This window comes from Dermacentor andersoni, chromosome 10, assembly GCF_023375885.2.
Source record: "Dermacentor andersoni chromosome 10, qqDerAnde1_hic_scaffold, whole genome shotgun sequence".
NCBI lineage: Eukaryota > Metazoa > Arthropoda > Arachnida > Ixodida > Ixodidae > Dermacentor > Dermacentor andersoni.
This window is the reverse complement of record NC_092823.1, coordinates 10823881-10841940: the sequence shown is the minus strand read 5'-3', so window position 1 is coordinate 10841940 and position 18060 is coordinate 10823881. Positions and strand designations below refer to the sequence as shown.

The following is an 18060-nucleotide window of genomic DNA, read 5'->3' as shown; positions in this document are numbered from 1 at the left end:
TATTGCACAAGCTTCGGGATCGGCCAGCGTATGGGGAGTGCTTCACGCCTGCTTCACTTCCGCCGCGGGTCGGCCCGACATTGCACTATCTTCGGGTTCAGCTCACGTATTGGGAATGCATCACGCCTGCTTCGCTTCCACCGCGGGTCGGCCCGACATTGTACTAACTTCAGCTTCAGCCCACGTATGGGGAGCGCTTCACACCGGCTTCACTTCCGCCGTGGGTCGGCCCGGTATTGCACTAGCTTCGGGATCGGCACACGTATGGGGAGCGCTTCACGCCTGCTTCACCTCCGCCGTGAGTCGGCCCGGTATTGCACTAGCCTCGTAGTCAGCACACGTATGGGGAGTGTTTCACACCGGCTTCACTTCTGCCGTGGGTCGGTCCGACATTGCACTAGCTTCGGCATCGGCCAGCGTATGGGGAGTGCAGCACGCCTGCTTCACCTCCGCCGCGGGTCGGCCAGGTATTGCACTAGCTTCGGGATCGGCACACGTATGGGGAGCGCTTCACACCGGCTTCACCTCCACCGCGGGTCGGCCCGGGATCGGCCCAGGTATGCGAAGTTTTGTGTCTAGACACGGACACGATCCTGGGGGAACTACCCCTTAACAGCTTCGCTGTATAAACAGAGAATTTATTCTCCAGCCTTAGGGGAATTTTTTTTCGCTAGATCACATCTAGTGACAATTGCTGGCGTATTATGGCCAATGTTCTCGCCATGAGTGAATTACATGTATTAGTAGAAAGTATGTAACAAGTGTTCGAATGCGTTATATGCTGGCAGGGTTTCAAACGGACAAGTCATATGAGGTCAACATATCAAAGTACGTGATTTCTTCACAGCTAACTCAATTTCTTATTGCGACTGCTCGAAATAAACATTGCGAAATTGCACACACACACACACGCACACACACACACACACACACACATATATATATATATATATATATATATACATACATATATATATATATATATATATATATATAACTTTAATAACAGTTGCACTTGAACAAAGAAACAAGCAACGTATCATCTGAATAATAATAATAATAATAATAATAATAATAATAAATGGCAATTGGTAACATATTTACTAACCCGCTTCACTTGCATCGGCCTTTCTTTCTAACAAATATTCGAGTTCCGAATAGTGAATTTATACGTGCAGAATGATTACGTGTTTCTTTGGTTATGCGTTACAACTATGTGGGCAATGGCAGCGTGGTTGAACTGTTCCCACGTAGCTTGGCATGCTTTCACTGGAATTATTGCAGCTTGACAATGGCGGGCACACAAAGTAGGAACTGGTTTGGTAGCAATTTTCCGCGCCTGTCCTGTGTGTTTCGTTCTCCGTCCGTTGTCGTTTGCGCGGTTACATAATGCATTCCAATACTGGTGGCAATGCCTCGCAGTAGTTCTGGGCAATTTGCAAAACACAGACCTGGCTCAAGCATGAGTGGTCGACACAGCGCGGTTCAAAATTGCAGTGTTCCCGCCTTCTGCTGGCCGCAGCACGCCGACTGCTTGCAGCGCCACTCGATCCCCGGAAAGATCAAGGCTGGCGGACGGCAGTTGACGAGGCAAGCGGGCAAGCTCCGCAACTGCACCGCTGCAGTGCTGCTTCAAGTTAGGGTGCTCAAAGTGGTGTTATGTGCCGCCGCTGCCTCGAGCTGCGTGCTGCTGTGCGGTCGTAGTAGCGTAGCAGGCCGTGTCGGCGCCGACTGCTAGCTCGTGATCGTCGCCGGGACGCGCGTGCGATTGTTCTCGGAGCAGCTGATCGTCGTCCCGGCACCGCGACGGAGTGTTGCGGTCATGTGGGAACAACTCGTGAGGCGGGGCCGCTCGCTCGCCAAGGCCCTCAACAGCCCGTTCCTGGTCGAGCGTGTTCAGAACTACTTCGGTGTTTACCGGCTGGCCAAAAACGGTCAGCAGAACGGCGGCGCGCGCAACGGCTACGCGGCGGCGCAGGCCGAGCGGCCCGCCAGCGGCCAGTACCGCGTCGAGCGCCCCGTGTGGTACCACCTGTTCCGCTTCGGCTCGCTGCTGGGCTACGAGGCGTTCTACGCGACGTTCTTCCCGTTCATCCTGTGGAACTGGGACGCCGTCGTGTGCAGGCGCGTGCTGCTCACGTGGGCGCTGGTGATGTACTGCGGCGGGCTGGCCAAGGACCTGTTGCGCTGGCCGCGGCCGGCGTCCCCGCCGGTGGTCCAGCTAGACCGGGCGTACGCGGCCGAGTTCGGTATGCCGTCCACGCATGCGATGACGGGCGCGACCGTGCCTTTCGGACTGCTGCTTTGGACGCAGCAGCGCTACGAGGTGGGTCTCTCTCCTGTTATACGCGCCGCGAAAGCTTTGTGGGGCGTCACCGTGACGACAAACGGCTGGCGGCACGGCGACTTTCTCCGCCGAATTTTCGGCGGAGAAAGTTGTCCCGCAGCCCTCTGTACAATAGTTACCTAGTTCGGTAGGCAAATGATGGCAGCTTTCACACAACGCTAAAGAAATCAGCCAAGAACACAAAACATCGCAGTGCAACATTTGCTAAGCGAACCAATAATAATAACAATAAAAATAATAAGTACAGGGCAAGAAATTAGGTCTACCAAAACCACATAATGCTTGACAAATGCAATACTTGACTCACTGTGGGGCCCAAACCTCAGAGTCCCAAGAGCCAAAGCATTGACATTTTAACACAAGCACAAGGACGAAACAGAAAAGGCTTATTTCTGATGCACATCCAGAAATTAATTGACTTGCAACAATACACAAGTGGGTCGTATGCTTTCTGACATTGCGTTTACTGTTGACACATTTGTACTGATGTGTAGTGTTCCTGCATTCATTTGCCATATCAGTGTTTGTTCGCGAGTATACTAAGGATCTTAAGTATGTTCTTTCTAAGACGCCCAAATAACTGTGTAGTCAGTGTATCGGAGCAGCAAAAATGTAATAGCATTAACAAGATAACCAACAAATGTGTCTGAGGATGAAGGACTTGATGTTTATCTCTTAGGTACACTGCAGATAATTTGGGGAATTGTGACTATTGCGTTGCAGAAGTTAAACTGATGCCTATACAATTGTACCTCGGTTCACATACTTAATTCATTCCATGACTATCATGGCAAGCCAAATTCGTCATAAACCATAACAGACACTAGGGATTTGAAAGAAAAAAAAATGCATATATATATATATATATATAAAGAGAGAGAGAGAGAGAGAAAGATAAAGAAAATACAAAAAAGTATGACAGCCTATTTATTTCAAATAAGACCTTATCAGTTCATAGCACTCTTCCAGTGTTCTTCTGCCGTATTTGTCCCTTAATGCTTTTCCTAACAATGAAACCAAGTGCTCTGTTTGTTACTGTACAGTGCACTAATGTGATTGTATGAAGAGAGAGGACACTCACACCTCAGGTGGGATGGGCATGCGTTTATTGCTTGGTGGGGCAGTGCCTGAATAAAAATGTCTTGGGCATCTTCCTCATGAAGGACCCTCTGAAAGTGAGATACTATCACGTCGTTCCTCATGTTCAAAATTCTAATTAATTGCTGTTACATTGAGGGGTGGGGGAGGGGGTGCTTCTCAAAGATGTTCTAGCGCACATTCCTTTTTTTCCAGAACAGATTTGATGGCATTGCTGCTAGCACAGAAAGGCTCCCAACAAGGGCCTCCCATTTCGCATGTGTAAAATGGCCTACACAGTCCCACTCATAACATCCTTTCAAACTTCTTAGCACTGTTAACTGAACATTTCTTCTTGAAATGGCACATCAAATACAAAACATACTTTAAGCTAAAAATCAATTATCAGGTAAAATTGTTATGAATAAAGTTATTTTCATTTAATGCTTAGTAAGTTGCATCGCACGCTATCTCGAGTGAAGCTGATATTAAGTTTGTGATACGAGGTAAAATTTTGCGAACACTGCACTTCGTAAACAGAAGCATTCGCATACCGAGGTAGCACTGTATTGAAAAAATTGTACAAGCTATTCTTCTGATCACATTAAATCTATGAAAAGAAATTACATGACAATGCTTCGATTTTCATGACCAAGTGGTCAAGCAAGGGATGTTGCTGGAGCTAACATTTTGACACTGGGACTTACTTTTGCGCCCTTTTTGAAATGGCTCTGGCGACATTCCTTATTTGACCCCCTTTGATCACTTGCATCTTACCCTGTCTTGTTTAGACTCTTTCTTGAAATATAAGTGGTCTCAGAGTATAGGTCAGAAGTATGTGTCTCATGCTAGCTTTTGAAAACTGGAGTCCGATCAGACAGCATAGCAGTGTCATCTGCGTTTCTCTGCTGTCCTCTGTCAGGTGTGCTGCACCTAAGCCCTCAGAAGCCCTAAGCCCTGCACCTAAGTCCTCGAAAGGCTGTTCGGTAAAGCTGCCCTTAACACACGTCAAGATCTATGGCAAAAATCTGCTTGAGGGGAATCTGGAAACCAGAATCTTTCCAGGTGCCATGCTTCACCTGGTTTACTCTTATAGCTGGGAATAAAGTCTTGTACTTGTCAGTGTCAACATTAAGGGAGACCAAGACTCTGACCATTTCAGGTAACATTCTTTTTTTTTTTTTTGACGGTTAACCTGCAGTATGCTGTACATAAACGTTACACTAAAACTGATAAAGGCAGTCAGGCCAGGTATGTTTAATCAATGCTACCTGAGAATGCCATGATATTAGTAAAATTCTGCTTTAAAATTTTTCCTCAAATATGTCACTAAAAAGGTAAACTACTACCCATGTGTAGGCACCAGAAGTATGGCTATTTCCCTTGCACAGTAGACCACTGAAATTCTTTGGCGGGTAAATTCACTCACAATCTTTAAATTAGTCTTTAACTGCACTTGTTAACGAGTCTCGATACATTCCATGTAACTTTTTTTTCATATTTGGTATAATTCTTTGACAATGACCAATGACAATGAACACACTTTGTATTCAGTTTTTCTCTCTCTATATATATATATATATTGTGTATGCCCATTTGTGCAATAGCTGTTTCCCTAGGGAAAAGTATATAAAATAATAAATGAGTACAGCACTGACCTGATATTTAATAACAGGAAAGTAAACTGAAGCTATGCGTGTACCAGTTTAGTGTCATTACGACACCAAAATACGGAGGCACGACGTAGTGCTACTGTCAACTGACACCATTATTGCATAAAAGGCTTATAGGAACTGTACACAATAAGCAGCATAGAGAGTGCACCCACAATGACAAATGATCAGGAGAGCAATGTCAGGAAAATGATTACAGAAATGACATTCACTACTGAACAGAGCAGCAGATGCATTTGTGTATACATTAATTTTCACAGCTACCTACAGCATCCACTAAGAACATTGTTGTAGGGGTGACCTATCTTGCATAATACATTTAGCAAAAGTATGCAGAGAGTATATAACATGATGCAATTGCAAGACCCTTGACATGCTTGAGACAGTACAATGAGAGAAAAGTATGGAGAATACTGACAACGATTGGCTTCTACACAACAACTAAAAGTAGTCTAAAAGACGAATGTTCTGTCAAAAGGACAGGAAAAGAAAAGCAGCATGTAATTCTTTGTGGAAGGCAGTTCCACTGTTATGTATTAGGAAAAATTGTGCATTTGGCATAATTTATTTGACCATATGTATTCTTGAACTTTTAAATTATGGTAAGGTCTGGAAATATGTATTATTTAGTTTAATTGAGTTTACATTCATACTGTCCTGTAAGATGTTCTAGAAGAGCTAAAGTTTCAGGCGTTAATGACTGACTGCTAAATGTGCAAAATTGGGAAACAGGACTCCATGCGAGACACACAGAAAGATCAAGCACAGACTACCAACTGGGTTATTGCGACGTTGGGCGCTTTAAAATATAGCATCACAAGTCAGCTGAAATGCGCAGGTGCGTACAATTCGAAACATAAACAAGTACCCTTTCCCCCCATCCCCACAGAACCTTCTAATGCATTGGATTAGTCAAAAAAGGCATTTTTGCACTGAACAGTGATACAGACGTGTCACTTGACACAGGCACTCCCCCTTCTTTTGATAAAAAATGCTTCCAAAATCTCTCGGGCATGTGCATTCTTGCTCCTTCCTAGTATCTTGGCAAGATGAGATTGCCTCCACAGGTGCAGGCAGCACAGCGAGTGGACAAATTGGCCATTTCACTATTTTTGATAGCTTATGTTCCTGTGCGCAGTCGTTTGTGCAGCATTCTGTCTTCCCTATGCAGGATTTTCCGCAAGTTAGCAGGACCTCATGTACCACTACCACAGCGCAGCAAACGTGTGGTTTTTCATGCTTTTTTCCACAGCTGCTGCTGCGTTCATTGTGTCAAATGCACAAACAAAACCGTTCAAGTTCTTGCGTTGCCGCAAACACCATGCTTATGCCGTCACGGTTCGCAACCTTCTTCAGGATATGCGTAACCTTGTGTAAGTAAGGAACCACTTGCGGTTTCTTATTTCCATGCAATACGCCTGGTTCCTTCTGCCGCTGCTTATGTGGGCACCCTTTAAAGTTCTGCAGGTTGGTCTCAACTACCACTGCAAGCGCCGATTGGGGGAACCCAGCTGACTTTAATCTTTCAATCTGATCTAGGAAGCTTGCCTGCATCTCATGAGGATATGATTTCTTAAGGGCCGACTCATAACACAAGGAAGCAATTGCTCTCTTGACTGTTTCATTATGGCCGGATGAGTATGGAAGTAAAGCTTTCTTAGCTCGCAAACAGTTCACCCAACTGGTGTGGTGTTCACTGAAGATGAGCTCTAAATCTAAGAACTGTAAATTTTATTGCGATGGCATTTTGTGGGTGAAAGTTAGGCCCTTACCAGAGTCATTAAACTTTAAGACGTTGTCAACCCTAGTACAATTAGCTGTGTTAGTTTATTCATAACCACAAGGAAATCGTCCATGTATCAAAAAACTTTCATAACGCCATCACTAATAGTATTAACAGGGTCACAGTCAATATAAGCCAAAAAAATTTTACACAGCACAGGGCTACACAAGAGCCAATGCATATACCTTGTCTCTGCAGGAACAGGCCTTAGTCAATGCTCATGAATGTGTGCTTCAGATAAAATTCCAGTAATCTCATAAAATTGTCTACACTCAGGCTGGTAGAGTTCTGAAAATAAATTTCAGAATTCTGTTCTATGCAAGTTCTAACGCATCTGAAAAGGTCACTATGGGAAACAGAATAAAACAGGTCCTGTACGTAAATTGAGAATGCCAACCCAGGTGTAAGGTAAAAAAAAAAAATGAGGCCTCCAAGAAATTTTTTGTCGCAGAAGGGTCATTAATGTCCAACTGTTTCAGGTGTTTTAGCAGAAATAGGCTAGCCTGGTGCTGCCAGGAGCCTTTTTCGTTAAGAGTGGTATGGAAAGGGATCTCAGCTTTATGCGTCTTCGCACTAAAAAAGCACTTGTAAGGTTTCTAGACTTACTACTGCAGATGCCATTAGTGAGCCTTGTCAAATTCAAGTCTTTACACAACACCACTGCTTTGGTCTTTACACGGGCTTCATAAGGTTTCACCTTGACGAAATCCTTCCTGATGGCTTCGCATGCTTTTTCTAGGTATAGTGTTGATTGCATGATCACAAATCCACCTTCTTTACCCGCTATCATCAACCTTAGTCCTTCCTTGAAGTAAGTGACGATAGATCCCAACTTGTTATTCACTAGCGAGGGTTTGTACCTACTTGTGCTCCTTTGAAGGCTCTCCACTCCTTCCAGCTGGCACTTTTCTCAGTCTTCCTGTTTGCCTCTTCCTGCTATTTGGAGGTGCACAGCCAGCAGCTCACAGGCGGACATGAAGTACTCTTGAGGGAACTTCGGACCTCTTTGTAGCACATTTGAAATGTGGCCTGGGACCAGGGCTCATCTTGGGTAGACTCCCCACCATTGTTCCATTAACTACCCTATTAATATTCTTGCTGTCTGCCACTTGATTTCAGGCAACCAAACGAGAAAATTACCATAGAATATGATGTGTATCCAGTCTTGAAAGAACTGCACTTGTATCCGCAGTTCTTACTTCCATACTTTGAATAAATGAATTAACTTTATTCCCCTTATAAGAGAGGGGAGGGGCTGGGGGCGAGAGAGGGAGGTCTAAATACTCCAGTCCCAGCAGGCGTCTGTCACCACATTATGTGGCTGGACATCTGTCTGCCAGTTGTGGTAGGCCTCCGCTACCTCCTCAGCCCACCTCAGGACTCGGTCCTGTAGGGTGGGATCGGAGCTGTGCAGGGCACTCTCCCACAGTTCCTCGCTACTAATTAATGATTTGAGCATGCGGGGGGAGTTTTGATGGGACATTGCCACATGATATAAGAGAGATCTGCTATCAGGACAGGGCAAAAGCGACACTTGGGTGTCAGGTATGTGGCGTGAGAATAGAGAGTTTTAGAATAGGGGCCCCAATATTTTGGGGCCCCAAAGAGCTTTGCGGGTGTTAGCGTTAGGGCACGCAGGATGGAAGAGTTTTAGAATAGGGTTTTGCATTTGCGGATAGCGTCTAGCGCTGACAGCGCCACTACGGCGTCAAAGAAAAACTATTAAAATAATTAAATAATATTACCGTTTTATGATAGGAATAGTACTTTTGACTTGCGTGTATTCGCGTTTAATTACAATTTAGAAGTTATTCTTCAAGCAGCAAACAATTAGTAGCGCTTAGTTTTGAGCAACAAAACCAACTTTACGTGCCTTCACCAGCCTACGAGCCATAAAATCCACAATCGAATTCGGAATCAGCGGCGTCTAATGAATCAATCTTCATAACATGCTAGTTGAGATAAAGCGACAACCGCAGTCACTTCTCCTAGCTTGCGTACTTCACGCGTTACCGCGAATCAAACCCAGTTTGGTGTTAGGTTAGAGCCGTCGCTTTGATGGGTGCCTCCATGTTTGTTGACGCAAAGCTTTTGGGGCCGCTATTTGGCCTCCCGCTATATTGGTGAAATAGCGTTCCCAACGCAAAACCCAAACGCAGTTTGCGTCTCGCGCATGCGCAGTGGCTTCGACGATATTTCTTTGGGGCCCCAAAACGTTTGGGGCCCCTATTCTACAACTCTCTAATAAGTGCAAAGTGCATGGAGTAAGATAAGTGCGAGCTTGTAGTTGGTGCCACGTATTTCTCTCTGGCGCGTTCTAGGCATGGAAAGAGGTGGATACATTAGGCGTTGGCGTCTGTAATCTGTGCAAATTTAATGGAATGTGACGAGTGTGTCTAATGGTGTGTTGTTGGGGGTCATTGGGTTCTAGAGTTAGGCCCATATTTGTGGCCACTTGGTCCGTGAATCCTCAAGCAGCAGTATGAGCCATTTCGTTTCCGTGGAGTCCTTGATGTGCTGGAGTCCAGACGAGAGCGATGTTGTTTTCTGGTGGGTAAGCGGCAAGTAGAGAGTGCGCAAGGTTGTTAATGTAGCCGTTACTGAAGTTCCGGATAGCAGCCTTAGAATCACTAATGATGTCGCAATCAGGTAGCCCCACTGCAAGTGCAATGGCGGCCTCTTCCGCGTCACTCGCTGAGGTGATCTTAACTGATGCTGAACAAACATTTTATAACCTGCCGCACGTGTCCAGTACCGGGCTTGAGGCTGCCAAACAGCATCCAAGCATCTTGCAGAGATAGGCTTTTCCTGAGGCAAACAGCTAAAATCTTGCCATGCAAGTGGATACGACCCTGGCTCACAAGTGCATTAATATTGTGATCTGGAGAATAAAAGGCGGGAATTTGAAGGAAGGAGCCCGATGTAGAAAAGATATGGTTAATTAGAATATCTTTAGTGTTGGTTCATTCTAATGTCTCATTACCAAGTGCGCAAAGATGGGAAACAGGACACCGCATAAGAAGAGACTCACAAAGATCGAGCGCAAACTACCAACTGTCTTGTGATGCTATATTTTGTAATGCCCAACGTTGCAGTAAGCCAATTGGTAACCTGCTCTCGATCTTTTCAAAGGTAAATACTTTACTTTGATTGTTTTGAGTCATTTGCTCTACAACACTAGAATTTGTATGCATTGGTCTCGAACACAGGAATATGCGAGAAGTGTAGTCATCACACGAGTGGGAAAAGTGTGTGTAAGTTACCGTAGTACATAACCTTTAGAACTGAGGTTTACACCATGTTGCTTGTTGCAGAGAAACTTGTCACCAAAAGATACAACAAACCTGTAACCTACACTCTCTTTTTAAAGTGCATTAGGAGCCCAATACTTTAAGTTCGACTAATAAGAACACGTTGGCCTCAGGAAACCAAGGCAAAAATTATTTTTCTCTCCTGCTTCCTTATCCATGCTGGGACACAAAGCATTGATGAGGCATGCTCAAGAGCATTTGTGTACAATAGAGGACATGCACAAGTGCTTGCATGTACTCACTTCAACATGTCCTCTACTGTGCTTGAATGTTTTGTAGCCTGTCTTACTAACAATGCTGAACCGTTGCATTCGTCAAATGAAGTCTACTAGGTCTGCAGTGCACTAATGTCCTGCCAACAAAGCTAAACATTGCGCTCATCAAATGAAGAGTTCATTATGTCTGCAAATAAATTAACCAAGCAATGACTTACAATTTCATTTTTAAGATGTGTGTGCAATTAGCTCATGTACAATTAAAGAATATTTAAAGAGCAACACTGCAAATTCTTTCATAACTTTCATTTTCATTCAGTGGCATGGAAAGTTCGATTCCTGATGCAAAAATTAGACAAAACTTCATTATTCTTGAATTTCACTCCGAAACCTGAGCATTGCTACATCAGTGTGAAATGTCATGGCTTTAATCATGGAATTTAAGTATTTTGTTATAATTGTCCCGTTTTGGTGCATTAATTCTTGAGATTTGCTAGGCTGAGCTTTTGGTTTCTTTAGAATCCAATGTAGTTATTTTTTACCGATAAGTATAATCATACCCGAGCTCTCACAATTGGTGAGGGCACAGCGAGTGTTGCAGAGCTTCATTGCAGTTTAAGCCCCATCTTGCAGAAGTGTCATTTACTAATACTGCTTAAAATTAGTCTTGAAGTGACTAATTAGTCTAGAAGTGACTAATGCAGTGATATTCAACAGTGAAGAACTTCGCCTTGCTAAAGCAGTGCCAGGTGAATGACCACTCATTTAGATTTCAAGAATGTTTTGTAGAAATCGCATCATGCTGCCTACACTGACCTTGTAAAGCTTTCTACTAAATTTACGTAGTGCTGGAACCAATGACTGTCAATACATCTTGTTGTCAAAACCGGGGCATTAATCGGAGTGCAAGACATACTAATTCAAATGTTTCCTGAAGCGGATACCTTTCCATGCACATTTAATCCAGGTAGAAAACTTTTTTGTGTCCAGACTCACTGTTTTCAAAGTTTTTAGAAACCTGTAATGGCATTTTATTTATTCACCATAAGCATGTTGCACTGCTCAGGCAGTGCTGTAATAATGATGATCCACAGTGCCCCCCATGCGACTTTTTCTTTTAGATCTGAGCCTCAGCTAATGAATGAATGAATTAATGTGTTTATTGCTTACACGATGGATGACCATGTTCACTTGAGTTGCAAGTTTCCCATCAAACCTTTGTGCAGTTCATCAGGTATTCTAGACAGACGTTAAGATTAGTACAATACAGGGTGCCCCACCCAACTTTAACCAAGGTTTAAAGGTCACAAAGCAAATTTTGGTTGCATGCGGGAAGTTACTTGCCCTCTAGAGAGCGTTCCACCGAAAAACATTTTTCAGATTGGTTTAATAGTAGAGAGAAGTATTTGAAGTATTGCAAAGCCATGATTTCAGGAGCTGAGCGTCACCGCCAACATATAAACTCTCCCCACTCGCCCTCCGTCTAGCCTCTGCAAGTGAAATTCCCTCCCTGCGTTCTCCCCTGCTGGAGTTGGAGGATCGCATGATAAATTTGTCAAGGGCCCGCATTCTTTTTTTTTTTTCCCTCTCGTTTTGCTACGCGGCACACTTGTGGTGATGGTCTCGGTTGTGAGCTGTTGCATTTGTCTTATTTCGCAAAGCGCATGATTTTGTACATTGTGCACGAGTACACCTGATTAGCGGTATGTTAAGTCAGTGCCGCACGAGCATTGTGGCCGATGCAAGCGAATCACAGGGCATGATTGGGGCATTGAAACCCGGTAGAATACGGCAGATAGTTTCGTATCCTGCATGCACGACTGCACGACGTGGGAACAAGCAGACTAAATGAAGTACGTCCTTCTTGCTACGACATGGAGTAAAACAGATTCACAGACATTTGGTTTGTAGGCTTTATTTGTTGAGAATTGGTAGCGACCGTCGCGCGTTTCCTGCAACCGTGGTTGGGGCCCCGGCGACGCACCAAGAGGGAGCCGGCGAACGGACGAGGGGGCGCCCCGCTGGGCTGGTGTCCCGACCGGCGCCTCGACCCGCAACCTGATCCGTGCCCCGTGTTTTCGGCGGACCGCCTGCTGGTCGCGAATGGCCGGCGCTTCCGAGAAGGACGAAGGCGTCGGTGTGGCCAATGGACAACTCGTATTTTGTATTTTTCTTTTCTCTTCCCTTTCTAGTCACTGCGATGTCTTTTGTAAAATAAACGTTCAGTCTTGAAGCGAACCCCGACGAGTGAGAATCGTTCCTTCGAGGCTCCTGCGTGCGCGGCCGCTGTATACGCCGCCGCCCGAAAGAGTCTCACGCAGCAGCAGTTTTTTTGTAGTCGCACTCGCGAAGTGACCTCCACAGAGCGTTGGTCGTAGCCTTTAATTATTCTACATTTTCTGGTGCCGAAACCCGGGAATACTTCGCCTGCTGACATCGAAAGCGTCATGGAACGACTACAGAAGAAGCAAGCTGCCCTGCGACAAGCAATCGAAAAAATCATCGCAGCGGCTAGCGACCTACTGCAATCGCCAACCATCCAAGTCGGTGAGCTTGAGGAACACCTCGACCTTATCCTCGAACAAGCGGATGAGTTGAAATCTGTTAACGAGAGCATCGAAAAGAAGATAGATCTTCAAGAATTAGATGCAGAATTAGAAGCTTGCGCTGCATACACGGAGAAGATCTGCTCCATCAAAACAAAGATCAAGAGAGCTCTCAGGAGTCAGACAGCCAACGAGAGCCGGTCGACAACTCCGTCAGTCACAGGCAACGCATCAGAGCAGGAAGCATACCACATCGGTTCCGTCCCACCTGCGACATTCCAGCCACTATCAGCAACAACCAAGTTACCGAAGTTAGAAATCGGAAAATTCAGCGGGGACCTGCGCTCGTGGCAGAAATTTTGGAACCAATTTGAATCGACTATTCACAAGAACAGCACCCTGCCTGCAATAGCGAAGTTCCAATACTTAACCAGTTATCTAACCGGAAAAGCCGCCGCTGCCATTGAGGGGTTGCCGATCAGCGATAGAAATTACGACATCGCAGTGAAGACCCTCATTGAGAGATTTGGGAAGGAGGACGTCATAATTGAGGACCACATGTCGCGCTTGCTTGACGTCCGCCCAGTGCACGATCTGCGGGACATCGAAAGGCTGAGGAGCCTCTACGACGAAATCCGCTCGGGAGTCTGAAGTCTAGAGGCGCTGGGAGTGTCGTCGAGCACCTACGGCACGTTGCTTCTCACCATCCTTCGTAAAAGTATCCCAAGCGAGCTTTGCTTGGCGTACTTCCGACGGAAGGCTGCCTCACCTGAAACGCCACAACACGAGCTTCTCGGTTTCCTCGATTTTATGAGAGAGGAAGTTGAGAGCAGAGAGAGAGCACAGAGTGCACTACGCCGTGGGTACCCGGACGCCGCTATCAGACAGAAAGCGCCAATCAAAGGGGATGTTCGCCCGCAAAACCCATCGGCATCTGTTCTCACCGTAACCGACGGCGAAGCGCAATGCGCATTTTGTGGTGCAGAGGGACATCAACCAGCGAACTGTGTCGCCCCCGTGCCCATGGCCAAGAAAAACGAGGTGATGTCAAGAGAGAGGCGCTGTTACAAGTGTGCGAAAAAGAAGCACCGTGCCGCTGAGTGTAGAACTGCAAGGTGGCTGAGGTGTGCCAAATGCTCTGGACGACACGCAACTGGCGTCTGCGAGCTCAATCAAAGACCGACACGCCCTCCTTCAATCGGAGATGCTGCACCAGCAGAGACAGCAGTGCAATCATCGCTTCAGGTGGGACCAGCACTGGGAAAGACCCGTGTGCTTCTGCAGACTGCACGAGCGTATGCGGAGGGCCAGCACAACAGTGCTCTGGTGAGAATGCTGCTTGACGGTGGCAGCCAGAGAACGTTTGTACGACAGGATGTTTCCCGGCGCCTCAATCTTCGCGTCATAGGAGGGGAGAAGCTAGCTATCTACGCCTTCGGAAGCGAGAGACCGTCTGAAGAAAGAAGGTGTCATCGCGTGGAATGCTGGCTGCGAAACTGGCGCAACAACACCAGAGTTCGGATCGAAGCATTAGAGGTGCCCGAGATCTGCGGAGACCTCCTCCCACCACCTGACGACTGCACGGCTAGCATCGCTCGTGAACAAGACCTCCAGCTTGCTGACTCCTTGCCTGACGGCTACCATCCTGGTGTTGGAGTTGAGCTGCTTATCGGGGCCGATCACTACTGGGATATAGCAACAGGAAATGTCAAGCGCCTTGGTGAGAAGCTCGTGGCCATGGAGACTGCGTTTGGATGGACATTGCAGGGCACTGAGTCTACATCGTCCGTCGCAACCTTTCTATCGAGCACCGGAGTGATGCGGGTAGGTGTGACCACAGCACCCGACGAAATCTCTCGTCAACTGAGGTCATTCTGGGAGCTGGAGCACCTTGGGATCGTCAACGATACACAGCTGACCGCCAAAGAAGACAGCGTTCTTCGGGCCTTTGAAGAAACCATCACTCAGAAGAACGGTAGATACCAAGTAGCTCTCCCATGGAAAGAAAACGCGTCAGACTTAACAGACAACAAGAGCATAGCATCGCACAGACTTCACTCATTAACGGCGAAGCTGCTCCGACATGAAGAAACCGTTCTAGACTACGATCAGGCAATCAGGAACTACCTGCAAGCTGGACACGCCGAGGAAGCGAACGAACTGGGTGAGTCCCCGCTGGGGCCCATTTACTACATGCCGCACCGAGGTGTTGTCCGGCCTGGTAGCGAAACAACTAAGTTGAGAGTCGTATTCGATGCCTCCTCCAAAGCGGCGGGAAAGCTGTCACTGAACGACGTCCTCTTCGCAGGACCTAATCTAAATCCAAACCTAGCGGACATCCTGATTCGATTCCGAGTGCATAATGTGGCCATAATGTCCGATATAGAAAAGGCTTTCCTTCAAATCGAGCTTGCAGAGAGTGCGCGCGACGCTGTCCGCTTTCTGTGGTATCAAAGTACACCAGGGCAGGGCGACGCGCTCCCTCCAATCAAAGAGTACCGCATGACAAGGGTGCCATTCGGCGTTACATGTAGCCCGTTTCTCCTCGCAGCTACCTTAAGTCATCATCTCAAAACGGTACAGGAGAAATTTCCTCGCACCGCCAAGATCCTGAGTGACAACCTGTATGTAGACGACTTGGTTACTGGTGCCGACAGTGTAGAAGAGGCAGAGCGCATAATCAGGGAATCGCGGTCCATACTCAAGGCTGCAGGTATGAACCTCAGGAAATGGCGATCAAACTACCCAGAACTGATTGCATCGTTTGCCGAGACTGAAAGCGCCCAAAAAACTCTACCGGAGCTAGGCCCCACAAAATTCTCGGTGTAGAGTGGAGGCCTGACACAGACGAATTCGTTTTTGAGATGACCGCCCTGATTGGATTTTTGGCAAGTCGGCAGGACACGAAGCGATTCGTATTGCAGGCCTCGGCGCGCGTTTTTGACCCATTTGGCTTTCTCTCGGCCATTACCATCACGGCGAAGATCATGTTCCAGAGCCTCTGGGAGCGAGGTACGGCGTGGGACGAAAGGGTTCCCTCAGATTTACAGGAGACATGGGATAAATGGTGCCAACAGCTTCCTCAACTTCGGCAGGTATCGGTCCCAAGAATATTGGCTCGTAACCTAAGACATGCCCGAACGAAATCTGAGCTGCACTTATTTTGTGACGCTAGCCCGAAAGCATACGGTGCAGTGGCCTACATCAAGGCGCAAAATGAAGAGGGTGAAATCACCATAGCACTATTAATGGCAAGGGCCAGAGTCGCTCCACTGAAGCGACTGTCACTGCCGCGGCTAGAGCTGATGGGAGCGCTGATTGGTGCACGGCTCGCAAGCTACCTGACAGAGCAACTGAACGTAGACGGCATTTCCGTGCACTGTTGGACAGACTCAACTGTCGCACTCAGTTGGATAAGGAGTTCTGCGCAAAGGTGGAAACCCTTCGTTTGCAATCGAGTGCAGGAAATTCAAACGCTAACAGACCCAACTGTGTGGCAACATTGTCCCGGCAAGGAGAACCCGGCGGACTTGCTTACCCGTGGGATCTTTCTTGCGGAGCTGGTCGGACGCAAGGACTGGTGGACAGGCCCAGAGTGGCTTAAAAGGGAAGAACGAGTCACTGCGGTGTCAGATATCCGGGAGGGCGAGCTTTGCATGGCAGAAGAGCGAGCGGTTCATATTCTTCACACTATCACAGAGAGCACACCGGAACCACTAATGAACCTGGAAGACCATAGCTCACTAACGAGAGTGCTCCGTATAACAGCGTGGGCCAGGCGTTTCATTCTAAACTGCCGAGGCCGGTCGAAACTTACGGGCGAGGTGATGGCTGAAGAGGTAGCCGATGTGGAAAAGCTTTGGCAAAGAACCTGTCAATTAGACATGTTCGGGAACGATGTTGGCGCGCTGCGTGCCGCCAGACCGCTCGACCGGGCATCGTCAGTGATAGCGTTGAACCCATTCTTGGACGCTGACGGTATAATGAGAGTTGGCGGGCGGCTTCAGTACAGCACAGAAGAAGAAAGCGCTAGGCATCCCGTAATATTATCACCGTCTCATCCGTTCACACGCTTGCTCATTTCTTCGGAGCATAGACGCCTACTGCACGCCGGAGTACGGGACACGTTATCCCAACTTCGAGAACGCTACTGGATTATTCGAGGAAGACAGGCCATCAAATCGGTCATTCGACGCTGTCTTCCGTGCCAGAGGCAGAGTTGCCGAGCTGCACAAGAGCCCACTGCCCCGCTTCCCCCCTACAGAGTGACCCAGGCTGAGCCATTTGAGACGACGGGTATCGACTTTGCGGGGCCCATATTCTACAATGATAGCGGGTCCGAACACAAAGCTTATATTGCTTTGTTTACTTGTGCGACAACACGAGCCGTTCACCTCGAGCTTGTTAGAGACCTCTCGGCGAAGTCATTTCTGATGGCGTTTAAGAGATTTGTGTCAAGGAGGGGAATCTGCAAGACGGTTCTGTCCGACAACGCATTGACATTTAAACGGGCATCTAAAGATCTGAACCAGATGTTCCACGCCATAAAGGGAAGCGAGGTCCAGTCTTTTTTTAGTGCACAAAATATCAGTTGGAAATTTATTGTTGAGAGAGCGGCGTGGTGGGGTGGCTTTTGGGAGAGAATGGTGAGAACCGTGAAGGCCACCCTTCGCAGAGTGCTCGGAAGGAGCTGCCTTGACCATGACAGCCTCTCCACGGTTCTAACCCAAGTCGAGGCGGCCGTAAATTCTCGTCCGTTGACTTTCGTCTCTTCGGACGCGGGGGAGCTTATGCCCTTGACTCCAGCACATTTCCTAGTCGGTCGCAGGCTAACGAGCTTGCCTCCCTTCCGAGAGACCACCGAAGTCAAATCGTCAGCACAGACACTAACACGCCTATGGAGGAGACGCGCCGGGCTTGTTGACTCATTCTGGAAACGGTGGAGACGCGAATACCTACTGCAGCTTCGCTCAGCGCATGTTACAAAGCCAGGCAGAGGAAGAGGCATCGGTGAGGGAGACATAGTTCTCCTCGGGGATGATCGGGCTCCACGCCAGATGTGGAAAATGTGTCGTGTTTTGGAGACTTTTCCAGGAAGAGATGGCCGA

At 47.3% G+C, this 18060-nt stretch overlaps 1 protein-coding gene across 3 annotated transcripts in view; it reads left to right on the top strand.

The window, feature by feature from the left end:
• Positions 1 to 1562: 1562 nt before the first annotated feature.
• Positions 1563 to 18060, top strand: part of LOC126519703 (sphingosine-1-phosphate phosphatase 2-like) — a 367121-nt gene continuing 350623 nt past the window's right edge. The window contains exon 1 of one of the 3 annotated variants that reach the window (XM_072285009.1): positions 1563 to 2326. In XM_072285009.1, the coding sequence (XP_072141110.1) occupies positions 1823 to 2326 (504 nt within the window). In that variant the 5' untranslated portion in view covers positions 1563 to 1822. The remainder of the gene's footprint in view (positions 2327 to 18060) is intronic. The other 2 variants (XM_055065385.2, XM_050169065.3) reach the window with 2 other exon arrangements.